This window comes from Emys orbicularis, chromosome 1 (genome assembly GCF_028017835.1).
Source record: "Emys orbicularis isolate rEmyOrb1 chromosome 1, rEmyOrb1.hap1, whole genome shotgun sequence".
Lineage (NCBI taxonomy): Eukaryota > Metazoa > Chordata > Testudines > Emydidae > Emys > Emys orbicularis.
Genome location: NC_088683.1, coordinates 95,338,124 through 95,364,610, shown reverse-complemented (window position 1 = coordinate 95,364,610; position 26,487 = coordinate 95,338,124). Strand labels below are relative to the sequence as shown.

Genomic DNA, 26,487 nt, shown 5'->3' with positions numbered 1-26,487 from the left:
TCTGGTTCCCACTGCAGTTCACTCACTCATCAAAAAGCCCCATTGTTTTCCATGGAACTTTACTCATATGATTAACGACTTACCCGGGTGAACCAGGGGTCCACAGTACAGACCTTTCCCCTTTGTCTCATGCATCAGTCTCTGTCTTTTTACTCTCAACAAACAATTGATCCATTTGGATCAGCATGAGTTAAACCTGGCTCAGCAAGTGGTTAATGGCTGTGAAAGGTTTGCGTCTAAAAGTGCTACATGACAGGCAGATATCGATAATAACTCACATGAATAATTAAATAGCACAAAGTTGACTCACTGGCTAAGGAAATTCACATTTCTCATCTTGTTTGTGAAGAGATGGAAGCCCCAGGAGCTTAGGAATCTAGTTAACCAAGTAGCTTTTATTAAAGAAATAAAACAGCAAAAGTATAAAAACAGCAATTAAAAGTACGGCTTAGTTCTGGAGCTGGGAAAATCCCTCAAAATAACTTCCACTAACATTCACTTGAATGCATCAAAAATAGAATCTGCATCGGCTGAGTTTGCACCCCATTGTGTCTGGTCCCCACAAATATCTTAGCGAAGGACTCTACCGGTGGAAATAATCACGGAAACAGTGAATTAAGGACGTGATCCTGCAAACACTTACACATACAAGTAACTTGACTCACACAAGTAGTTCTAGTTATACCAATGGGTGAGTAAAGTGACGCATCTGCACGTTTCCAGGCTTGGGCCTCTATATGTCAGAGAATATCCATTAAAAGTTAATGCTGAGCTTGTCTACATGACTATTTGCACAGGAAACCTGATTCTATGGGTTTGTCCAGATTAGAAAAGTTGCACTGGTGTAACTAAATTGATTTAAAAGTGACTGAGGTCAAGTGGGGCAAGTTCCTAATGTAGATGCACTTAAACTGGATTAAACTTCACTTAAAACTATTATTTAACCAGTTTAAACCTCACTTAAGTGCACTTCTAGTAGGGTTCAACCCCTCGTTTAAAGAATAGATTTAAGTGAGGCTTAAATCCATTTGGGTGCGTTCACATTAAGGATTTGCCCCAGTGGAATGAGATCACTTTTAAAACAATTTAGTTACATCTGTGCAACTTTTGTAATGAGCGCCAGGCCTCAGAGTTATGCTCATCAATAGTCTGACTCAAAGGCTGTGGTAGTCAATAGGAGTCTTTCCATTGACTCAATGGGCTTTGGAGAAGGCCCCAAATCAGGGAACAGAAACAACTCTACGTCACCTAGGAGTCAAATCAAAACTAACCAACCCCGTTTGAATTTTGCATATTAATCACTTGTAACAAACTGTTCCCGGAAGATCTGCAGACCGAGGATTATTCACAGGAATGCTTTGGTGAATATTTTTGAATAATGAGTAAATTGGAGAGAACAGTAAGGTGCTTGCGGACAATTCCCAAACAGAAAAAGAGGCTACATTGGCCAAATAAATTATTTGCTGCAGTTATTCACTCAGTTCTGTACATTACATCTCCCCCCATCCCCCTCCATTAGCATATCTGCAGCACAAGCACAGTATGGCCACCATTCAGCAAAGCACTTCAGCACACGCTTCTCTTCAAGCATGGGAGCAGTCCCATCGGAGACTTGGGGACTCCTCACATGCTTAAAATTAGCCACCTTGCTGACGGGGGCCTGTGTTGGTGATAGAATGACAAATCAGTGCTTCCGTGACAGCTGTAAAGTTAGAGTAGCAACTAAATAGGACTAACGGTAAGATGAACCTGCGAATGCTGACATACTAAATGTCTTCCAAAATCAGCTGGCAATGAGTCGCTGCGGTTGTTATGTTAACTGATTCACTCTCTTTGTTAGCGTGGCACATCATGGTGCACTGCAACCTGACAGCAAATCAGGAATGGACAGTTATGACAAACACAGAGGGACACCCCCTTCCCTATAGACCTAGCTGGACAAACGCTCATAGTATTTTATCTCCCACCGACACAGACCCGGAGGGTTCTGACCTTTTTATTTCCTACCACTTGGCAACACCCATCAAGCTTGTGCCAATAAAATATTTTGCATTTGAATTCGACTACAGGCTGCCAGGGATCAGATTACAGCCCAAGTCAGCCACAGGAGCTTCAGCAGCGACTGTGATATTTCAAAGTGCGTGTTCATGTATCAGCTCACTTAAACACCCATGTTTGTTGATTGATAAATAAACAAATGAACATCCTCAAATATGAGTGATCACCTCTAGTATTGGCTGAAATGGACACTGCCGCTGTCTCTCTGTGGGCAAGGAACTAGTCGCTGCATTTTGGAAGACTTCAGCTGAAAGTTTAACCTTTCTCTCTTCTTTTGATGGGATACAGTGAGACCGGGAACATTGGGTTCAATTTGATTTAGTTGGTTGTATCATCTCTCTGCTTAATGATACATGCAAAGGCTTCTTTGGCTCCTGGTGGCATAGGATGGCCTGGATCATGAATAGACAGAAATCCAGCACAACTCTTGGGTCGACACATGGTCTCATCTTGGCCCCTGTGGCCAAGTCAAGCTTAGCCTTGGGCCAAGCTTAGCTAGGCTCTTCCCTTGTAAAGTGCTGAGCACCCTCGACTGTTATTAACTTTGGTGGGGTTACACAGTAGGAGCTAGGAGCAGACTTTGTAATATTCCCCTAAAACGAATGATCTGAAACATTTGGGGGGCAGATTCTGATTACAATCACACTGGTGTGAGTCTGGAATAATTCTGTTGGCTTCACTGGAGTCACTTAGGATTTACACTGGGTATAACTGAGATCTGAAGCTGGCCCTGTGTTTGGCCACTATTTCAAATGTCTGTCAGTTCTCTTTTGTCCAGCATCATGGTACATGGCCTTAGTGGTTAGCATGGAGAGCTTATTCAGTTGTCAGGAAAGCAATAAGGTAGAGAAATTAGGTGGGGAAAAGAGAGATGGAGGAGTGTGAGACAGTGAGGAGAAAGAGAAGAGAGACAGGGAGATAGAAAGGGGATGATGTGTGGGAGGTCCTGCAGGTGGCCATGAACCATACAAATTCCTCCTTCCCACAAGAAATGTTCTGCCCTACTGGGTGAACTCCATTCAATTACCCAGAGATGCTTTCAAAAAGATACCCCCTTCCTACAGCACACAAGGGCCAGATCCTCAGCGGGTGTCAATCAGCATCGCACCATCGATTTCTGAGCCTTAGGGATTGTAATGGCTCAAGACAGAACAAGGACTAAGCAAGGAAAAAGAAGGGATGCCAAGTGAAAGTACACTCTTTTGATGCTGCACCTGCGTGTGCCTCTCTGTCAGGCAGGTAGGGGCAAGAAGGTCTTACCTCCCTAATCCCACCTTCCGTTCGATACAGAGCAGGGAGGGCAGTCCCTCTTTGCAGTCTACAACTGAGGAAGTCCTTGGTTCTTTCCAGCAGCTCAAGAGAATTTCGGTTTTCATATGGAATGTAGGCTATTAAAACAAAAGCCCAAATTCTGCTCTCAGGTAAAGCCTGAGCCCCAACAAAGTCAAGGAGGTTGACAGATGTGAGAGCAGAATTTAGCCTCAAATTTTTAACATACAGCAATCTGTGGTTGTCATCATTTAGCCCAATACATTGCCTAGCCGCAGGGGTGGTGGGGTAGGTCAGAGATGCTGTGATGAGGGTGCAAACATCTGGCCACTTTCCAGCACATCTTTCAGTTTGGCCCCTTCACCATTCCTCTCATTCCCCTGATGGTTTGGGTGAGGATTGTTCCCCACTGCACATGCTCTGTGCTGGTTTGCATGGTTGTCTAACACCTTCTTACCTCCTCTCAAGGGTTCTGTAAGGGGCCCCTCCCCCTCCCCTGGTTTGGGACGGACAGTCACAAGGACACGGACAGGACCAGATAACCATGATTCTCAGGCCTCTGGAAAGAATTCTAGGCACTTTTTTGAGGGTGACTGATTAATTGCTCATTTAGTCTGATAATACTTTAAAGCAGAGATTTCCCTACTCCCCCCCCCCCCCCCTGTTTAGTCATTTTCCAACTAGATCTAGTGGTCTGGAAAATTTTCTAGTTGGAAAAAATTGTCATTTAGATGTCGGTTGGAAATTTGAATTGAAACTGAAACATTAATATATACTTTAAAAGCATATATATGATAAAATACTTGTACCTGAAAAAGCAAAATAGGTTTGAAAAGTGAGAACAAAGACTAGCTTCCTCACACAGCTGTGCTTGTTATGACAATGTCAACACATTCATTTCGGCCATGTTGGCTGACCTAATAATTTCAAATGATTTATAAACACCAATAAATCATCAGAAATTGAAATGCTGATGTCTATTGGTGTTTTATGATGTTTGAAATGTGGGGCAGAGAGTTAGCACCGAATCGTCTTGCTGACGAAAATGTACAGCCCATATTTGCCCTCACGGTCTCACCCCTCAGCCCTTACCCCCCCTCCCCCCCGTAAATTCAAACAAATGTCAATTTCTGGGAAAACACTGCTTTTAAGGCACCATCTAATTAGGATGATTTGAACCCTTTGCTCTCTAGTAGCAGGGCAATTCAGCCCCCTTCCCCCTTGCTCTCTCTGCATCGTTTCCTTTGTGAATCAGGCTGGTGTTTCCTCCACTCTTTTGCATTTGTCCTATTTTGATTCTTTGGCAATTCCACTTCAATCAATATTCGCTCAATTTAAGCCTAATTAGTATTAAAATCAGCCTTAATTGTTACTCACATCCTCATGGTAAATTAACACTGGCCACATTTCAGTTCTCTCATTGGGTGCAATGAACACTACAGCTGGCTTAAATGACTTCCTCCATACCTGATTGAATCAGCAGCCACTCAAAAGAAACCCATGCAGATTTCAGATGAGAGAATAACAGTTTTGCAGTGAATGTCCTAACTAGCAAGGGGGACTCAGCACGGAAGAGATGGTAAATGTACCAGTCGTATCATAGCGCCATCACTGTGCATCAGCCCCTCATGGTGGATGAATAAAGCCCGGCAAATAACAGGTCCCTGCCCCAATGCATGTACAGCATGAAAGCATGCGCAAGTTGACTACAGGATAATTCAATACAAAACACAGACAGGAGGCTCAATTACAGATTCATGGATTTCAAGGCCAGGAGGGAACATGGTCTTCATCTAGTCCAGCAGTTCTTAAACTGTAGGTTGGGACCTCAAAGTGGGTCACGACCCCATTTTAATGGGGTTGCCAGGGCTGGCTTAGACTTGCTGGGGCCCGGAGCTGAAGCCAAAGCCCCACCGCCCGAAGCTGAAGCCCGAGGGCTTCAGACCTGGACGGCGGGGCTCAGGTTACATGCCCTCTACCTGGGACTGAAGCCCTTGGGCTTCAATTTTGGCCCCCCTGCCCAGGGTGGTGGGACTTGGGTGGGCTCAGGCTTCGCCCCTCTCCCCCTGGGGTCATCTAGTATTTTTTGTTATTAGAAGGGGGTCGTGGTGCAATGAAGTTTGAGAACCTCTGATGGAGTCTGACCTCCTGCATAACACAGGCCAGAGGATTTCACCCAGTGATTCCTGCAGTGGAGGGAATTATTCTTCCCTGCTATGTAGGTGAATATTATTAAGCCCTGTAACTTGTGGCTGAACCAGATCATTATGCAGCAGCTGCACACAAACAACTCCTGTTAACTCTCCTCGGAGCAGCTCATGTGCAGTGGCTTCGTGATCAGACCCAGAACGGTTCAGTGTGTTTCAGGTCCCTCAAAGTCATGCCACTCCACTGGAACGTCCCCCCATGTAGCTTGCGGTGACCTCACAGCCACACTGAAGTCTCCCTGGAGCAAAGAGTGGGCCTGTGGGGAGGAAAATGGGTGGGAGGATGAATTTGCCTTGTGGAGCCTAAAAAGGGCAGGCAGGGGCAGAAACCAGCACATTCCAGAAACTATCGTATATGTAAGTATTCCCTCTATGCCCCCTCACTGCTCCATCCTACCCCCCTAACCCCAGCCCCACACATACACCGCAGTCTTGTTTGCCCTCAGCACAGCAGCAAGTTAATGAAGGGGCACTGCTGAGAAAGGGGCACTGGCACTGCTGAGAACTGGTGGGTGGAGAGACTGGATAGAGAAGAATTGTTTAAGGTGGCTGCACCAGGTATAACTAGGGAACAACTGGATGAAAATGAGCAAAGGGTAAATATGGCAGAAAAATTCCCTGCACGATGAGAAAGAATGGGCCGTGGAATTGTCTCCTAAGGTAACCCAGCTTCTGCCAATTACTAGAGTGGTTTAAAACTAGATTGGACAAAGCCCTGGAGAGCAGAGTGTAGAGAACAACTGCATCACCCTGAGGTGTGCCTGCATGGTGAACAAGATGGGACACACTGCAGTGTACCAGTCTTTTATCTCTCATTCTTTTGATTCTATGCCACGCTGCATAACAACGCATGATAATTAGTCACCTCTTTCCCAGGGGTGTTGTGAAAATTAATTAGTTGCTGTCTGCACAGTGCTTTGAAGATGAGAAGTGCTATCTGCTGTAAGAGCTATGGGCTGTTCATACAGGATGAAGGCTGAGTTGAACACCGTTCTGGTTTGGGCTTTGCCTGCCAACTTTTGACAGCTATAAATAAGGAGATTGGAGGAGAAAAATAAACACAGACATTTTAACTCACTTGAAACACACCGGAGCAGGAGAGCTTCTAGGGAGGGGCAGAGTGAAGAAATGATCAATGTTGACAGAAAAAATAGGGACAGTGCCTCCAGTTTATGTATTTTAAATGTTCATGATTGTCCATTTGCATCCTGTTTTTGCAGGAAAGGTCCAGGCAGGGACACTGGTGCTTTATAGATCAAGGAGACCAGAGATGGGTGAGCACCAGGTACCTGGATCCAGGCTTATGATTTGCCACTTGCACTTCTCTCTATATAAATGGACCAAACCCAAACAACCCAAATGTGAAGGAAGTTTGGCTTTAGAACTGGATTCCAGCCCCACTCACTACAAAGACAAGACGTTTGGGTTCAGAGGTGTGGAGGGTGACGCCCATCTCTATGTAAAACTGCCCCGGCGATAAAAATATGTAGAGCATAGACAGCCCTGCTGCCACTGCATGTTAGGAAAGGAGATGGACTTTAATAGGAGAGTTTGCTTTGGTCATCATCTCTGTGTATGTCCTCTCACTACCTTCCCTTCAGCTCCTCTTCCTGTGCTGTCTGGAGCCCCCCGAGAGCTCTTTCAGCAGGGGAACACAGCTGCACCTGTGCTCAGGGGGAACAGCAGCCTGTGGGTATGTAAAATAAGGTCTCTCTCTCTTTCACACACTGCTGCCTTCGTTGAGCCGTGAAAGGATGCGTGAAGGACACAAGGGGAGGGCAGTGGCTTTCACAGCTGTCAATTACTATCATACCATTACAATGAGTGATGTTCTGTACAGGAAGGAGCCCCCGCCTTAGCCCTCTAGTTAGACAGTACTGGAGAACAGAATAGTACCTACAGCTCCTCCTTCCTCCAGAAGGACTCCAGTGGATTTCAGGGCCTGTAATAGGGGAAGCAATATGGCATAGTAGATGGTACTGCACTGGGAGTCAGGAAGCCTGGATTCTATTCCCAGAGGTGCCGGAACACTTTTAATAGTGGGGGTGCTGAAAGCCAGCCCCCTTACCCGTGACCCTACATGTGGGTCTGGGAGCGGAGCCTCACATAAAACCTGGGGGTGCTGCAGCACCCCCTGCACCAATCCTGGTTAGCATCTAGGCCAGGGGTTCTCAGACTTTTTTACTGGTGACCCCTTTCACACAGCAAGCCTCTGAGTGCGACCCCCCCCTTATACATTAAAAACACTTTTTTATATATTTAACACCATTATAAATGCTGGAGGCAAAGCAGGGTTTGGGGTGGAGGTTGACAGCTCGCGACCCCCCATGTAATAACCTCGTGACCCCCTGAGGGGTCCCAACCCTCAGTTTGAGAACCCCTGATCTAGGCACTAAAGCAATATAAATATTTAACAAAGAGAAATACGTATAGAGGTTTCCCTGAGAGCTGGGCAGAGAAGGAGTCCTGAAAGTTGGTTTCATTCCATTTCAGGATAAAACCCAGACATTTCAAAATTCTCTGCCAGGGGAGTGAAGCCCTGGCTCCCAGGCTGTCTGCATGATGGGGCTGTCACACAAGGGCTCTATCAGTCTGCCAGGCGAGCTGGCAGAAAACCAGGCAGGTTTTGATCAGACACCTGCCTAGGGTCTGTCAGAACTTCTGTGAGATCGCTCTGTCTCAGGCTACGTCTGCACGTACAGCACAGGCACTACACGTGCAGCAACATGCCGCAGTGCAAGGCAGGCTGCGGGCACACTTGTCACCGTGGTGCATAGCTATGTGCAGGGGTGAAAGGCTTTGGCAGGGGAAAAGCAGCAGGGAGCTGCCAGAGCCTTTCAGTGCAGCAGGGAAAGGTTCCGGCAGCGGGAAACTACACTGCTGAAAGTGGCAGTGTAGAAATGGAAGGCACTGCTTGGGCATGGAGAGAGGCATGTGGGGGGTATACCCTGGGGGTTCAGTCGTGTAAGGCAGAGATTTGCAAACTTTTTGTTGTTGACAGACCCCTTTTCAAATGCAATGTTAATCATGGACACCCCCTCCCCTCCCCCGAGAAACAGATTGACTAAAGTATGTGTACATCATATAAACATGTCCGGGAGGAGTGGGATGCACAGAGCCTGCAGAGCGCAGGAGGCTGCCCAGTCCCCATTCAGCACTCGACAGTGCCGAGCCAGGACATGGCTGCCCAGCAGGGCAGGGAGGTGCTGTGGTAGCCAAGCCCTGAGAAGAGCATGTGAGCACCCGGAGGAACATGGGGACCAGCTTGGACCAGAGGGACCTTCCGTGCCTGCTTGGCTCCATGATGAGGCTCCCTCTGCTGCTGGGGCTGCTTCTTTCCTGAGCTGTGAGTGTAGTGGGACTTGCCAGGCTGGGAGCTCCCCGGTGGGGGGCTGGGGAGGGTGCAGGAGCCTGTGCCCCAGGGGGAAGTGACGTGCAGTCCAAGAACTTACCGACTCTCCCGCTCCCTGAAGCCTCCGCGGCCTGGACCCAGCGCCAAGCTGACAGCCCAGGCAGGGGCATCGCTCACAGCTACCGGGGCTCGGAGTCTGCCAGGGGGCCGAGGGGTCCAGAGGTTTCAATGCAGACGTGCAGTGACATTTTTTTAAAATACATTTTGGTAATATTTCGCAGCGCAGTCTCTGCGGGCCCCAGCTTGAGAATCGCTGGTGTAGGGCGCTCTACTCACCTAAGCCATGCCTCTCTACCCTGCTATTTACAGTAGATTCTACTTAATAGCAACCCAGATATTAACTTTTGGTTAATAGCAACTTGTTGCTAGGAACCAGTCCCATCCCACTGACTTTAATGTTAACGGGATTCAGAGATTGGCAATGGTATGCTGCTTCTTAGCAAGATTTTTTGGGAGACAAGCTCCACCAGCAGGCAGGTTTGCAGGGCTGCAGCCAGGGAAGGCACATCCCAATGGTTCCTACCATGGCTGCTGCTTTGCAAACTTGCCTTCTTGTTAGCAACCGCTGGATAATAGAAGTTATTGGTTTGCAACAGAGGGGTTGCTTATAAGCAAAATCTACTGCATGCACATACTAGCTGGGCCTGCAGTGTCTGTACTCTGCATGCTGCCATAAGCATAGACGTACGCGCAGGAAGAGGTTTCAATTTCATTGCATCAGTAAATCCCGACAAAAAGCGTTTTCTCTGAATTTTTCCAGCCAACTCTACTTTGCACTTCTATCCCACGCTTCATCTGAGGGGCTCAAAGCCCTTTACAAATGTTCATTCATTCTCTTAACACTCCGGTAATTCACAGAGATGTGACCCCTGTTTTACAGATGGGGAAAGTGAGGCACGGAGACTTTCAGAGACATGCCCTAGGCCATGCAGGAAGTCAACAGCCGAGTCAGAAAAAGACCCCAGCCCTCCCGCCGTCCAGTGCTGTGCCACACCAGCCATTGCTTTCTCTTGCCCACGACTCATCCCTCCCACCAATGGACAGCTAGTTGCAGGCTGTAGAGTGGCAGCTGTTCAACAGCTTAGGCTAGGAAGGGAATAGGGCATGCAGTGGAAACTGAAGGGGGAATTAGGCCAACAGACCGTAAACAGCACAGCTGGAATTTGGCTGGGACTAAGCCCCCTGTTCGTACAAAATCAAAAATGAAACCAGACAAAAGGAAAACAAGTATTTTCCTTTTCTCTAATCAGCATTGGGACCTTTGGTTTGTGTCTCTTCTGGCAGTGGAGACCTGCAGCTATTCAGTGGCCTCTAACACCATACAGTGCCATCAGTTCAGCATCGACTCCACAGAAAGTGCCCCGCCTACCATCTCACTAGCGTCACCATTGATTGCAACACTCGGGAGAGCAGCTACCAAAGCTTCACTCACAAGCATCACAACAACATCCATCATCTAGTGTAGCCCCTGCACTGATTTTACCTAGTGAGCACCCTCTAGCTACACTACTTGGACAGTTAGATTATTTGGTAACTACCCTTAGTAGGCTTCAAAAGATAAATATTGGAGATCTCCTTAAACAGGAATCTGAACTCACACACTGTTCCCCAACCCCACACCAAATTGCAAAGGGTCCACATTTAAGTCCCCAGATCTGAACCCATCTCTATGATTCTGGTTCCAAGTCAATTCCAAACCCAGGAATGGCCTGTTTTCTGGGTCTGGTTTAGAACTGCTTATACTAATGGCGCCAATACTAGTTTGACTGGCATAACCACCAGTATAAGCACTTGTATATTGATATAACTGTGTCTACACTAGGAGGGTTTTGATGGCATAACTAAGTTGGTTTTAAAAAAAATATCATACTCCAACCAACCAAGGTATACTAGCAGAACTTCTGAGTGTAGATCAAACCTTAGACAGTAGATTCAACCTCACAGCATCTGAGGGAAGCAGGGGAAGGAGGCATGGAGAGATGAAGGGCAGGATAGTGGCACATTACACAAACAATTGATTTTCACTAGATTTCTACAATTTTGGCCAAATCTCTTATGAGAGTTCAACATGGTGGTGCCTAAATGTAGTCCTAGTTCAGCCTCCAACTCTTCCATAAACCTCATCTAGATGTGAATGCCACCTCCATAACCCATCTCTAGTAAGTATTAAAGCTGTGCTTTGAGTCTAGATCAAGATATTTTTGGCTGTCTGGCCCTGCTCCATGACAGACCTTGCTGTCTCCTGTCTAAATAAACAGCCAGCAGTTCCCAGAGGTCTTTACATAGTTGTGGTTGTCACTTTAGATGAGTCCCAAGAACTTCTATTTGTAAAATGTAATGCACCTGTGAGACAGCGTCGCACTCTCAGGCATGCTCCAGTTACCCTGCCAGTTATATTACAGAAAGATCAGTTGATCAGTGCTATAGGTAAAAGGAGGACATCCTTTCTAACCATCAGAGAAATATTTGCCATGGGAAAGGGGGGAAAAAGAACAGCTGCTCTTGAAGGAACTAGATTTCATCTTGAAGCAGTAGAGATTCAACCACCTGTAAAAAGTCTCAGAGGAGAGTAGGACAAATGGGTTTCAGCATTTTGTCTCTTCAAGGGCTGTGGTGAGGGAGGATATACTGTACTAAAAACATGTTGGGGTACACAGATTGGAGTCTGAGGGTAAAAAGGTAAGAATTGGTAACAGTCGTACAAGTGGGTGATAGTGAAGAGCACAGTGAGGACTTTCATCCCAGAGTAAAAATTGTAGACTATCATTAAGGGTACGATTCTCTCACAGAGGTCACTGATTCTGTGACTTTCCGGGACCTCCATGACTTCCGCAACAGCCAGAGCAGGGGCCCCCCAACAGCCCCACACAGCTACACTCCCACTGTTAGTTTCCCCCCCCCCCCCCCCGTATTTTTAGTAGAAGTCAGGGACTGGTCATGGACTTCCGGGAATTTTTGTTTATTGCCCATGACCTGTCCCTGACTTCTACTAAAAATACCAGTGACGGAATCTTAACCTTAACTCCCAAGAAAGTGATGGCTATTAAATAAGTGATATCTGCAAAGTCATGCTTGTTGGGAAAAAATAATCCCAACTATACACATAAAATGATGGGGTCTAAATAAGATGCCAGCACTCAAGAAAGATCTTGTAGTCATCATGGATAGTTCTCTGAAAACATTTGCTCAATGAGCAGCGGCAGCAGTCAAAAAAGCTAACAACATTAGGAAAGGGATAGGCAAGACAGAAAATATAATGCCACTATATAAATTCATGGTACGCCCACACTTTGAATAGCAGTTCTGATCACCTCATCACAAAAAAAGGTATTTTAGAATTGGAAAAGGTACAGAAAGGGACAATAAAAATGATTAGGGATATGGAACAGCTTCTATACAAGGACAGATTAAAGACTGGGACTGTTCATCTTTAAAAAAAAATGACTAAGGGGGAATATGATAGAAATCTAAAAAAATCATGAATGGTGTAGAAAAAGTGTTATTTATCCCTTCAAATAACAAGAACCAGGGGTCACCCAATGAAATTAATAGGCAGCAGGTTTAAAACAAATAAAAGTAAGTACTTCACACAATGCAGTCAACCTGTGGAATGTGCTGTAATGGGATGTTGTGAAGGCCAAAAATATAACTGGGTTCAGAAAAGAATTAGGTACGTTCATGGAAGATAGGTCCATCAATAGCTCTTCGCCAGGATGGTCAGGACATAACGTCATGCTTCACGTGTCCCTAAGCGTCCAACTGCCAAAAGTGGAGACTGGACAACAGGGGCTGGATCACTTGAAATTGCTCTATTCTATTCATTCCTTCTGAAGCATTGGGCACTGGCCATGGTCAGAGACAGGATGCTGAGGTAGATGGACCACTGGTCTGACCCAGTACAGCCAGTCTTATGTTCTTAAATGACTCATCTGATTTCTACTGTCTGAGTCACTTAAAAGTAGACTGGACAACTGTCAGGAGAATATAGTATAAGGAACCATCCTGCAATGGCTAGTGAAGGGAACAAAAGAACCTAAACTGGACTTCTTCCATTTCAATTACCCACCCACATGAGTTTGCACCTGTGCTTCAAGATCACATTGAAACTACTGGCTCCTCCAAACTGTGCTGGTTTATTTCACGAGCCCTAAAGGGAAAGCAGGGCTGAGACAGCATACTCAAAATATACAGGAGGAAATAGAACCTCATTTCCTTTTTGGCACTACAATAACGCCAATAGGGACAAGGCCTTGGCTACTGCGATCATAATCCACAAAGCTAGCTGAAAATAGTTCTCATTGATTGAGCTGCTGTAGGCTTTGAATTCTTGCTAGATGGGCATGAAAATCCACTCCACTTTTTCCTCCCATGAGTTGCAGCCATTGCTTTTGGACACAGAAACACAGCTTAACATTTTAGCTCTTTTGTTCGAGCTGGCTGCTGGAGACCTCTCCATCTCCCTCCCCACTGTCACGGTGTCAAAAGGATTGTAGATGGGATTTGTGTGCCCTCTGGGTGTTAGCTCAGGCTCTGCGCCTCCCTAAGTCCTTTCTGTGATGACTGCCAACACCCAGAGCTGATTGAACCTGCACTGCACTTGGGACTGGGGCTCTGTATTCATTAGTTCAGTGTGAGGGATCACCCCCCACCCTGGTTTAACTTAAGGGACTTCTTTTAAGAGGTTTTTTAATTCTAGAAAAAGATTTATTTCCTATTCAGTACGGAAGAGTCTAGACCATGTGTTCAGGAAGGCTGTTGAGATGTTTATTAGAGGGTTTATTCCAGTGACAAGGTCTTAGCACCATCTTGTGGATTGAAGTGGTAATTGCAACCCATCTCAAGTTAATACAACAGAAGCTAAACACGGTGGTAAGAACTCCCGCACTCAGTTTACACTGTTGGTAGCACGGCACCAGTGTAGCTACACCACTGATGAAAAATACCTACTGTTTTCCCAGCACACCCACACTACATATAAGTGAATGTTACCAGAGACTAGAGGGGGTCTGGACTAGTTTTTAAGATATTCCACATTTTATTAACTTAATATTCCAGCACATAGTATCAGATTCATGGTATATTCCCAATACAGCTACTGCTATTTATGTCTTGACAAGTATAGTCTGACTTTGGGGTTTATAGGCACATGTAGGCAAATGTAAAATGTTTATAGGCAAATGTAAAAACATGTTATGCAGCATGTTTATAGCCAGGTTAGCCACATTACACCTTTCCACCCATGAAGAAAGAGCAGAGATGGCACAAGATCCAGGGAAGCTAGAGGAATGCAGATTAAGGGCCTGACTTTCAGAGGCACTCAGCAATTCTGAATGTTAGGCCACTTGAAATCAAACTTTGTTAGAGAGGAACCATTCTGTGGATCTTTACTTTTAGAACTAATAATAAAACTCATTGAAGAGTGACTTCTGCACTTTTCTGTGTAATAGACACACTTTCACCACTGCACTGAGCAAATCCATGCCCCCATACACACACCTGGACTAGCAACACTCCCCCACCTCCTCTGATGCTCTGATATTCTCTCTGCCCTGTGGAGACTTTTTGACTTGCAGTGGCACAGCATTGAATGTGACCGTCAGACTCATTAGTCAGGTGTGTGTGGTGGTGGGGGGGGGGGGGGAGAGGGGGGGTTGGGGGTTGTTGTTACCTGCCAGGCAGTTTGCTGGGGGTATATAACAAAAGATGACCATTTTTTTCAAAGAAAGAAAAAACGCCAAATTGCTGGGCTGTCTCCTTTAAGCCCCTCCTCCCTCTCTGCTTAGATATTTGGGGATTAGAAAGGCTAGGCCAATCTTTCTTTGCATATCCCCCAACTGCTTGTTCATTACTGCCAACTGCTGTATGTATGGTGGCTACTAAACTGGCTTCCTTCCTTTAAGCAGGGTTACCATACGTCCATTTTTTCCCGGACATGTCCGGCTTTTTGGTAATCAAACCCCCGTCCGGGGGGGAACTGCCAAAAAGCCGAACATGTCTGGGAAAAATACCGCCGGCCGGACACTTCCCCTCCCGCAGCTGCTGTGCTCCTCCCCTGACTCTTCGGCTCTGTTTAAAGCCGAGCTGCCCGAGCGCTACCGGCTTCGGGCAGCCCCCATGCTTCCGGACCCTGAGCCGCCGGCTGGGCACTTCCCCTCCCGGGCTCCGGGGGCGCAGGGTCTAGAGGCATGGGGGCTGCCCGAAGCCAGTAGCGCTCGGGCAGCTCGGTTTTAAACAGAGCCAAAGAGTCAGGGGAGGAGCACAGCAGCCGGAGCCCGGGAGGGGAAGTGCCCGGCCGGGGGCGCAGGGTCCGGAGGCATGGGGGCTGCCCGAAGCCCGAGTGCTACCGGCTTCACGGTTTGCCAGGCAGCCTCCAGACCCTGCGCCCCCGGCTGGGCACTTCCCCTCCTGGGCTCCAGCTGCGCTGGGGAAGCGCCGGCCGGGGGCGCAGGGTCTGGGGGCTGCCCGGCAAACCGTGAAGCCGGTAGCGCTCGGGCAGCCCTTTCCCCGTGGCTGGGAGTGGGAGGAGGGGGAGTTAGGGCGGGGACTTTGGGGAATGGGCGGAGAAGGGGCGGGGGCGGGGTGGGAAAGGGGCGGGGCCAGGGCCCCGTGGAGTGTCCTCTTTTTTTATTTTTTAAATATGGTAACCCTACCTTTAAGGGGCTTTATGGGTAAGTGAGTGTTTTGCATTTGAGAGAAGTGCCCTATTTCAATTTGAATACTGCAAAAACTCTTCCTAATGCTTTCCTATTTTCTCCCTGGTGAAATAGTCCATTGGTACTAGGCAGAAGCCTTGCAGACTTCTGATACTTCTCTCCATGACTGCTGTGCCTCTGAAGTACACCTACCTGCTATGATACACACTGACCTAAGGACATGGCCATCTCCCACTTCCCATACAGCAATTAGAAGGCTACACAGCTCTTGGTCACTAACAAACGGGGTTAATTCAAACTGGGACCTAGGAGTGAAAGGAGATTCACTAGTACGGCTCCAGCCACCACCCACCAAACAGGAACTAAGCTTTTCCTATAAAGGTAACAAAAGCAAGGAGCAGCATGGGATGAGCTGGCCTCATTACAAATCAACAGAAAAAGCGTCTCAATAAAATTCCCATTTCCGTCTATTTCTGCAGTTTGAAACAGCATCAGAGTGTGGACAGGAAGAATGGCAATGGATTTACATCAAGGTTACTCATCAATGGAGCTTTTCATCAAAGAACTGAAGAAGAGGGCAGAAACCCCCGGCATGTGACCAGCGCAGATCTGCAACATCCGGAGCAGCCGCTGAGCTGTGGCAACTCTGATTCCTTCAGACTGGAAGCAGAGGGAGAAAAAAAAAATACCAAAACCCACAAGTTATTTAAAAATAAAGGGACGGAAATGAAAATCTAGTTGGTGCTGAGGCACAGGCAGGAACCAAAGTTAAGTGGGACCCAGATCAACTAGACATGGAGGTTCCCAAACCTGCTCACCTACTTGTCTAGGACCAGTGGGAAGGAGGGGGCAGAGTCACAAAGATTGAAAGCCCCTTTGAAGAAATACTGTGGACCCAAACCCACTGGTATGAGATTGGGGAGAGGGAAGGAGGAGTGAAAAGGGGCAGCAGAGCCACAGGGTTGATGAGGGAAGGTAGGGGAGGTATTCACTAGATTCAGGATGACCAACTATGTGCAAGGGAGCAGCAAGCCATTTCCATTATGCAAGCTCTCTTCCCCCAGCCCTTCAATCAGCAACAGTTGATTAACCCCTCCCAAAAATTAAGCATCCTTACATCCAGCTCACAGAATAGGACAGGGCTGCAGTAGAGGTTTCCCAGTTTCCGGACAGCATTCATCTCTACGCTGCAGTGATTCATCCTACCAACTTCACCAGAGAGAAAACAGGAAGGCATTAGGGAGAGTTTTGCAATATTCCACAGCCCATCCCCAGTGGAGAAGAGCATTGAGGAATGTTTAGCTCCACAAATGATCCAAATCTAGCATACAGCATAGTCCTCATAATAGCAAAGCTCATTCAGGCAGTAATGAGCAGGTCAAACAGAATGGCATTGAGACTACCATTAAGAAAAGTCCATGGGAAGACACTTTGCAGTTCTATACAAATCAATCTTGCAATTCATATCCATGGGGGCATGGGCAGAAAAGAGACGCCTGATTGGAGGAAATGAAGGGAAGGACCAAGTGAGGGCAGAAACATGTTCTGAGCTGGGGAAAAGAGAGGAGATTCAGCAACATTTAAAGAAAAGCTTCTGTGACAAGCTGTTGGCTTGTTTTGTTTAAGGTGAAGCCATTCCAGGTGTTTTAAGGAGTAGAAGAAGAAGTGATGAAACACTGGAAGGAGGAGGAGAAAGAAAAAGGTGGATACTCAGCATACATACCACCTGTGATGAGGAAGCACACTTTCCCAAGGAAGAAGTTGGCATCCATGTGTGATAGTGAAGCTTCAACATTCCTAAAACTGATGGAAAAGGAAAGAAAAAACACATATAATCCAGTTAAACCAGAGGTTAGGCTAGTGCTAGTACCGTCACCAGCACACCAGGAAGCCAGAGCAGCACAAAAGGAGAGACTTTCAAAGGCACAAATAGCAGATGGACATCCACCTCCTACTGAAAGTCAGAAGGACTTGGGTGTAGCTGCCATTTATGCCTGTCAAAGTCTCTCCTCTTTGTGCTTAGATACTAATGATGGGTGCTAGAGAAGCCATGAAATAGACAGAAAGGAGAATAAAACTCAAGAGTAAGAGGATACTGTTCAAATGAATGAATGTCTTGGTGGAGATCTTTAAGGAGCCCAAGGAAGTTAGGCATCCAAATCCCACTGGGCACCTAATTCTTTTAGTCTTCTTTGAAAATCCCAGTCCTTGTATTTTATAATGACTTTCATCTGGATGGCTGTCCAGTGTGACCTGTTACTTTTGAAGACCTGTTCGAGTCCAGAATCAAAGGTCACAAATGAAGCAGCTTTGGCAACACTCTTACCTTTCCCAGCAATGAGGTTTTATCCTCATTATAAAAATACAAACAGGATTGGATTTCTCTTTGTATCAACACTGAGGTGCAATGGTACAGCTGAGAGAGGTAAGGGATAAGATAGACAAAGATCAAAGATCATGTTAGTCCTGCTGACTGATGGAGCTCCAATCCCAGAGGGACCTGGTTTAGCAATTCCATCATAAAGAGTACCTGCACACACCATTGACTCAGATCTGACTGTTAATTAAGACTGCCTAGGGTAGGCCAGCTATCAGAACACCGTAACACCCACCACCAACTTGTATGTTGTTTCCATTTTACAGATGGTAAATTTTCATATTTCATGCACCTGACTCTACATAAGCAGATTACTAGCGCTATCAGAAAGAAATTCCACCCTCCTTGGTATGGCAGAGCACTGCACAATTAGGTGTGTTAAAGGAAAGCAGGTTTCACATTATTTATTCATTGCCATAGGCAGGATAACTGCTGGAGGAATTATTGATCTGTTCCACTACAGCAAGTCCAGTGTTTGAAAGCCAATGGCTCCGTGGGTTTCTAACCATCACAATGATGCAGCTGCTGGATCAGTTTACCCCAGGTTAAACTGACAACTAACTCCTTCCTCAAGTTCTCCCTCCGCTATTCCAACCCCTTCTGCATTTACCTGTGTTTGCTTTGCATGTTAATCATAAAGGCAATCAGATCAATCCGGGGCCGGATATGATCTCTCTCAGCAGGTAAAGGGAGGGAGGTCGCCACGTGGCTGAAAGACAAAATAAGTTTGCAGGTTTACCCAAACTGAATAGAGTGGCAAAGCAGAATCCATTTCGCCAGCCACTTACTTAGCTAGAATGGTTAGCAAGAGTAGATTTAGTGCCATGCATTTCAATGGCTATAAGCAGTTGATGAGACTCATTGCTTGGTTAAATGGCACTCCTGGTGTCCCCCATAAGCCTATTCATAGTCATTAACAGCCACAATTGACATTTGGTAGCATAAACTTTGTTCCCTCCAAGCTGCTTAATGAGGCCATTCCGTATGACAATAGCTTTCTCCAAGGATTCGTACTGTACTCTTCCCTATAAAAGCCCTAGCAAGGTATCAGGAACTGTGTGCTGTTAGAGGTCCATCTTTCAGATGAGATGTAGACCAGAGTCATTAGTGACAGCAGGGTTGTTTTTTGTTTTTCCTTTTTTAGTTGTCAGAAGGAGGGTGTTAGCCCTGGTCTCCTTGATCAACTTCAAATCAAGTAGCTGTCATGGTCTTGTACCAGATATGGACTGGCTACAGAGTTTACTTCTGAGCGAACTATACACCAAATGTGTTCATCATAGGATCCTTTAATGCTCTGCCAGCTGTGGCTTTGGTTCGTTTAAATAAGATATTTTACACATAGCACATCTAATAGAACAGCATGATACAGTTTGTCTTTCCATTACAATAATTACATTTTAGGGGCCTAAAATTTCTCATGTAACTACAGTTGAATGAAGCACTGTACTTACTTGGCAACACTGCATGTGTGTAGGATAATGTCAGTAAATAGTGCTTTGCATTCTACATCACAGTCTACTTCAGTAGCACATGACTATCCTGTAAATCAGTGGTTCTCAAACTTTTGTACTGGTGACCCCTTTCACATAGCAAGCCTCTGCGTGCAACCCCTCCTTATAAATTAAAACCACTTTTTTTATATATTTAACACCATTATAAATGCTGGAGGCAAAGCAGGGTTTGGGGTCGAGGCAGACAGCTCGCAACCCCCCCATGTAAGAACCTTGTGACCCCGTGAGAGGTCCCAACCCCAGTTTGAGAACCCCTACTGTAAAGTACCTTGAGGCTCTGTAAGTTAGGAGATACATAGATAAAAAAAATACTGTATTACAGAGAGTGTAGCATCTTCCCAGTTAAAACTTCTAACCAGCTCTCTATGGTATATCTAATGATAACCACCCCTGCAATGCTCAAAAAGTGATCTTTTCGGCTTCCAACAGAGTGTGTTTTAGGTGTGGCTAAGGGAGAATCTTTTTGGCCAGATTTTGAAAAAAAATTGGAAGTCATTTCTGAGATATGAGAGTTTAAAAGTCAGGGGTGAAAACTGTCTCTGGAAAATACTTTTGTTTGTAACACCATTTGTCAAAAATAATTTGGCTTAAAAACTTCAGATGACATTTATGGAAAAGTTCAGGGACAGATCTAGTGGCTTTTATCATGTTTAAGAAGTGGAGCTGCACATTTTGGAAGGTCTCCATGGCTGAATTACAATCAGAATGGTTTGGAGGTCCCCAGCACAGTTGATGATATCTGGCAAATCTTGTACCTTTGTAACACTTACAGCTTATAGGTATTTGCTAGGTGAGGCAAAGGTATAAAGTTAAGGCAGTAATGCAGTGGTCTTACAGGTCTTGATGCTTGTAGGCCAATAGCTTAGCTAAACTAATTAGGGCATAAGGCCCAAAAAACTTTAAGCGTAAGTAGCTAACAAAGACCAACCATAGATCATAAGATATCACAAGACAGAATGTGGTAATGACTAAACTGCTGACAGGTAACCACAAGATGCTAGTTTATATCAGCTTGGGATATTTTAAGCTAGAGACATCAGCAGATGTCTGACCACAAGAATGCCATGTAACCTGCCTGTACCCTGGCCTGTGTGCCTGGGGAGATGTCAGGGTGATGACCATTGATGATGGTGATGATAGTGAGGGGGAAAGACGATACCTAACACTTCAGGTTGTTCTGCAAGGGATGGTAGAAGTATAGGGATGCTCCACTCATTCTGTATTATATCTACCTACCTTGCTTGGTTGGAGCATTTGTGATTTTGCTGATTGTGTTAATAAAATTATTACAAATACAGAAGGTTTTTCCTAAGTGTGAGTGTTGTCATTGCTGTCTGTGCACATTGGAGCTCCCAGCTGAACAGTAATTCTGATAATACTTGGCCTAACCTTGGGACAAGAACCTACCAAATTCCAGAGTGCTAATTGTGGAAACTAAACCGGTAATGTAATTCACCTACAATCAATAGATCAGGCAACACACTTGCCAATTGACTTGAATGGTCCAAACAATGTTATGGATTTTGGAAGTTTCTCAGGAGTTCTGGAGGACAATTATACTGCTCTAGAATCACTAGTGCTGCAGCAGCGAGAGAAATATACCCTTCTCCCAAAAATCCAAGTTAATGCATTTCCTCTTGTGGATATAATTGCCAAAGTCATTACATTAGCAACAAAGGGAATTCCCAGACAGAAGTTATCATTTAAGCTGGAGTTAAAATTCCAAATGCAAATCAATAATGTGAGGAGGAATAACATAACAAAAGGATGCGTGTAGGACAAGAATTGTAGCTAGTGGACATTTTACAAGGAAACTTGAAATCTAATCAGTTTAAAGTAGTGTGAGGCATTACACCTGCCTGATTCCTCCTGTTGATTTCAGAGAGTTTCCATTTTTGGATGGAAGACCCACATACAGACCAAAAAAAAAAAAAAATCTATTTAGATGCTTATACTGCACCCAGCACTGATCTTCAAGCACCTGGGCTACATATGGGGTATGTCTACACTGCAGATGGTATCAGGGAGGGCAGACAGACTCGTGCTAGCACACTAAAAATAGCAGCAGGGCTGTCGCGGCACAGGTTGTGGCTTGGGTTAGGCACCCAAGCTCAGACCCAGGTGGCCGTTGCCACACAGCTATTTTTAGTGTGTTAGCTTGAGCAGAGATAGTGCAAGTCTGTCTGCCCACACCAGGAGGCATGTCCCCAGCTTCAGGGTAGACCATTCCACAGAGGGCTAAGTATTCTCCCCCTCTAATCAGGTGTGGGCTGCTATTTCCTGAAGAAAATGCAACTTGTCTCTTGTACATGGACCTAAATCCTACTGAGAAGTTGTAACTTGCAGTTGCACAACCACATCGATGCAATATTGTGCTCTGGGGGTTCAGAAAAGCAAATTCTGTCCTTGAAGTGAACGCCCTTGGACTACACTGGATTCCATTGCTACCACCGGGGAGATTGCACCCGTGAGTGAGCTTCAGGTCTGCATTTGACAAGCGCAGATGCAGCCCTACTGAGTCACTATCCATTTCCTGCAGTGCCTCAGTTTTAACTTAATCTGCCATAACCAATACTACTTCCACAAGCCTATCTGACCAGATCTCAACTTGAGACTGAGTCTAGAAGAAAAGAAAAGAAAAAAAAAAAAAGGACACAAATAAACCTTGGTAAAGAATAATTTCAGAATTGAATTGGGAAGATTTTTGTTCCACCCTTTTCCATCACTTACATATTTATCTTGAAGTTTTTTTTCTCCTTAAGAATTGCCTCTGCTAGCTGCTGCTGCTGACTTTCATCCGTGCCCACCAACTGCTCAGGAAGGGAAAATGACTTGTAAGAGATGCAACCAAAAGATGGGGGGAAGTCACTAGCTAGTGCCCTTCACCTTGAGAGGTCCCAGGGCACGTTATGAACTACAAGGCTCAGGGAAGATGGTTCACACACAGGCAGCCACCTCTGGGGCAGGATGGGGCAGCTGGTTAACAGCAAACAGCACATCTGTGGGGAGAGGTTGCAGCCACCTGGCCCTACATTTTGGGCCTGCGCCCATCAGTCCCCAGGCACATGTGTCCAGCTGTGCAGGACTCTCAAGCCCCTGGCACTAGGGAAACACCTAGCACAGGTTAAGGAGAACAAAGGTGACCAGGGTGTCAGTGTTGTAGCCCAGCAGAGAAGGTGTCCTCGATAGTGCCGCATCCCGCACGGTCAGGCTGGGGCTCAGGTAGCCATCCACAGAGCACGCATGGCCCAGTCACCCCACCAGCCCCTGCTCCAACCGGGCCCGCTGTGCAAGTACTGACCAGACATGATCCTGCTTAGCCAGAGGGGAGGCACGAGACCTGCCCACAGTCGCCCTGAGGGGCGGGGCAAACAAGCCTCCCCGCCTATCAGCACAGGGCCCTGGGGAGGCAGGGCGACTTGTTTGCATACTAAAGTCAGAGCACCAATCAGGACGTAGGGCGTTAACCGAAGCATACGGTTAACTGGACGGATGCGGCGGTAACGGGGAGGTTGGTCCCGGGCGCCCCGGGAAGGGGACGGGACACGGATTCCTCACAGACCTACCAAGATAGCGGCCGAGTTGAGCGTCGGGAGTTTATCGAAGGGCCTCACAAGCGACATCACTGCAAAGTACCGCGCGGCCTCTGCCGCGCCAGGATTTCAAACCGCCACCACGTGCTGCGTCATCACCCGCCGGACCGCCCAACGCACGCAGCGTACGCGGAGCGAGATCAACGCACGCCACTGCGCATGTGCGCCTATACGGGCGGGAGGGGCCAGGGGGAAGTGTGAGGTTGAGCGACGCGCATGCGCAGCTGTATGTGTGTGTGTATGTGTGTGTGCGCGTGCGTGCGCCCGCCGGAGAATCACGCCGCGTGCTGTGTGCGCTTCCTTGGTGCGGCGTGAGGGTCCGCGCGCTGCGCGTGTGTGTGCAGTTCGCTTCCGTTACCTTACTTCGGTCTCCCGGCGCGTGACTGTCTGGTGCGCGCGTCACTCCCCCTCCCCTGGTGCTGCTTGCGCAGCGCAGTCTCGCTAGGGGTGATCCGGGGCCGTGTTCCTGCGCGTGCGGCTTGCGGCGGGCTGCACGTGCCTGGTGTGTTTGTGCCGCCGGCCCGTGTCTGAGCCGCCTGGGTCCCAGCTTCGCGTTAGAGGGACGGGGGAGGTTGGCCCAACAGACCCGCTTTGGAGCCTGCGCAGGGCTCTTCTGGTCAGGGCCTGTCAGTCCCCTGGCCCAGGGTTTTCGGTTGGGGGCAATATAAGCTGCTGGCCCCGCCTCACTAGGCTTCTCCTCGCCCCTGATGCCAGTAGCCTGGCTCATTAGCCCAGGGGTGAGTCGGGGCACGGGAGGCTGGGGTCAAGTTCTGCCCCGGAGGGGGGACTGGAGAGCAAGCTCACCCCACAGAAGTGGCTCCTGTGCCAGGCGAGGCGTTCCCCCGCAGTGCCCTGCGCCTTTCCTGGTGCCACTGGGTCGCCTGCCCCAAGTGGGGCTGTGATGGGCCAAATAAAATGACCTGGCTGGTCAGATGCAGCCCCATGGCCACCAGTTGCCATCTCTGAATTAATGTGGTATTGGGACACCACTGGCATTAGTCATACATAATGGTCACTCAGTTTGGACGTTCATAATAATAAATAATACTTGGCAGTTCTGTAGGTGCTTTCTATCCAGGTACTACAAAGCAGTTAGTTTGAGAACCACTGGTCTAGATAATACTTAGTCCTGCCTTGACTGCAGGAGACTGGACTAGATGACCTCGGACCTCTCGAGGTCCCTTCCAGTTCTTTGATTCTATAGATGCCTGGTGTTTATACAGATATTAACTAACCACAACAACCTTATGAGGTGGGCTGGGAGGATGAGTATTAGCTCTATTTTACAGAAGGGAAAACAAACACAGATTAATGCTCCTAGGGGGAAATAAGAATTAAAAAAACCGATTGGGGGTTTAGGCAAGAAAGGGAAGGAGTTACACACCAGTGGCATGCTGTCTGTATACAAGGCTTGCCTTGCCTGCATGCTTGAGTGGCTGGCTGTATGTTGTCCAGCTGACAGCGCTCAGGATGACTGTCCAGTCCTCATGAAGGATGGCATTTGTCGGGATGTAACGTCACACTGCATTTGTAGAACAAAATGGCATCCTCTGCACAGCGTGATCTCAACCCAGGTGTGATCGGATACGTGAGGTCATGCCACATGGAGGATGCCATTTTGGACCACCTAAACATGTAAGTTGTTGCATGCCTTACTAAAACCGTCATAAGACGCCACTGCTACGTGCAAACTATAAGTAATTTTCTCACTATTAAAATGCATCTACCTTTAGGATGAAATACAAAAGATATTTAACAGCACACAGCAACACTAATCAACAATTGAGATGGGAAGTGAATGTTTTCCAGTCCTCTTCCTCACTATCTGCAGCACAGAACCTCAGTACAGTGCTTAGTTATTGTCTGACTACTGACCCAGAGACAAGTGATCCTAGTTGTTTGCCAGCACCAGCAGAGAGGCATAGACTGATGAGAGGATTGAGAGCCAGGAACTCATTTGGTGTAATCTTCACTCTCACATGGATTCCCTCTGACTTTCAGCAAGTCACTTAACCTGTCTGTGCCTCAGTTCTTCATCAGTAAAATGGGTTTAATAGTCCCTACCTGCCTCCTAAGACTGCTGAGTGGATTCATTCATTCGTGTTTGTGAAGAGTTTAGATGATGGAAAAGGGCTAAATCCTACTACCACATCCTGCGGGATTTCCCCTGGAGCTCTCCCATTCACTTACCACCCAGGCATCCTGCTCTTTTGCTTATAGTATCACTGATATGAATCAGTTAGTTTACAGAGCAATTTGAAGATGTAAAGCAATATATAAAGGTTGTGTTATCACAATGAATTTGTAATGAGATTATAATCTGAAGAGACACCTGACAATCTAATGCCCTTGGAGAGGCAGTCAGTTACCCTCCTTGATCCCAAGGTATAAAACTGCAGTCTGTCTTGCTGCAGCCATTGTTGCTTGACTGCACTGCCTGCAGGTCCATGCAGAGGTAGCTTGAATCTTGTATATAGTTAGCAGCTTTGTTTCATGCTGGGCTTGGGTCACTGCCTGAGCTTTAACTATAACCCCTCATAATAGGGAGTATTTGTGTATGCTTGGGGGCAGGGAGAGGCTCAGAAGGCTCGAGGATGATGTCATGGGCTAACGAAGACAGCGTGGACAGACTTGCAGGCCATACCTTTCCCTGTCCTCTGCTGAGTGCTCATAGGAGAGGCAGGGTGGTTGTGGTGGGTAATATAGTCTGACATCATATGGCTTGGATGCCTGTTTTGATCCTGACAAAGGCAGACAGCTCAGCTCATTGCCAGCACTAGGCGAATTACAGGTGAAGCAGAAGAGATCAGAGAATATTTATGGTTCCTGTCAGATTCAGTTGGGAGGGAATCCAAGACAGGCATGTTCCAAAGGTTCGAGGCAGACAGAAGCATTAAATAACCAGAGGCTGCTAGTTGGGGTTGGAGTGAGAAGACAAAGGTTCTTTTATTTGCTGAAGAAATGAAAATGTGCTAAAAGATGCAGCACCAAGTTAATAAGAGAAATGATTCTCCTCACTCCTCCCCTCCCCTGCTCTCTATATTGAAAGAGAGAGCTGTAGCTAGGGATGAGGTCATTGCATGGTATGGGACATGCTGGCTTCATCCACTTGTCACTGCAGGCATTTCAAACATCGGTTTTCAATTTGAGAGCTCCAGCACTGATTAGACAGTTTATCTTGATTCCACAGTTATCTAACTGTCCATACTAGGCATTTTTACTCTGCTCATTGCCATGATATCTGAGTACCTTGGCACCATGTGGGTGGGCACTTCTTCAACACACCACCTTCTAGATATGAGACCCTCCTATCTTTGTGTGAGAGGAGGAGAGATCTGGTAACTGCTAGGCTCCCCACCCAACCTCCATTTTTATTCAGTCTAGGGCTGTCCCTTTAGAGACTCCCT

General features: G+C 46.8%; 1 protein-coding gene across 1 annotated transcript; it reads right to left on the bottom strand.

The window, feature by feature from the left end:
• Nucleotides 1-15,564: 15,564 nt before the first annotated feature.
• On the bottom strand, nt 15,565-23,239 carry CENPM (centromere protein M). Its single transcript, XM_065418467.1, has 6 exons — nt 23,054-23,239; nt 22,218-22,297; nt 18,587-18,685; nt 17,323-17,402; nt 16,717-16,808; nt 15,565-16,259 (listed from the first exon to the last, which is right to left on the bottom strand). Exons 1-6 carry the CDS (start codon nt 23,108-23,110, stop codon nt 16,134-16,136), a joined length of 534 nt encoding a protein of 177 aa, XP_065274539.1. The 5' UTR covers nt 23,111-23,239; the 3' UTR covers nt 15,565-16,133.
• Between the last annotated feature and the right edge of the window lie 3,248 nt (nt 23,240-26,487).

Excerpts from the sequence above, each read along its gene's own strand:
- CENPM (XM_065418467.1), bottom strand. The coding sequence starts at position 23,110 with ATGTCGCTTGTGAGGCCCTTCGATAAACTCCCGACGCTCAACTCGGCC. Across the intron at positions 22,298-23,053 it reads TCAACTCGGCCGCTATCTTG|TTGGTGGGCACGGATGAAAG; the intron begins GTAGGTCTGTGA and ends CTTCCTGAGCAG. Across the intron at positions 16,260-16,716 it reads TCCTATTCTGTGAGCTGGAT|TCTGAAGGAATCAGAGTTGC; the intron begins GTAAGGATGCTT and ends CTCTGCTTCCAG.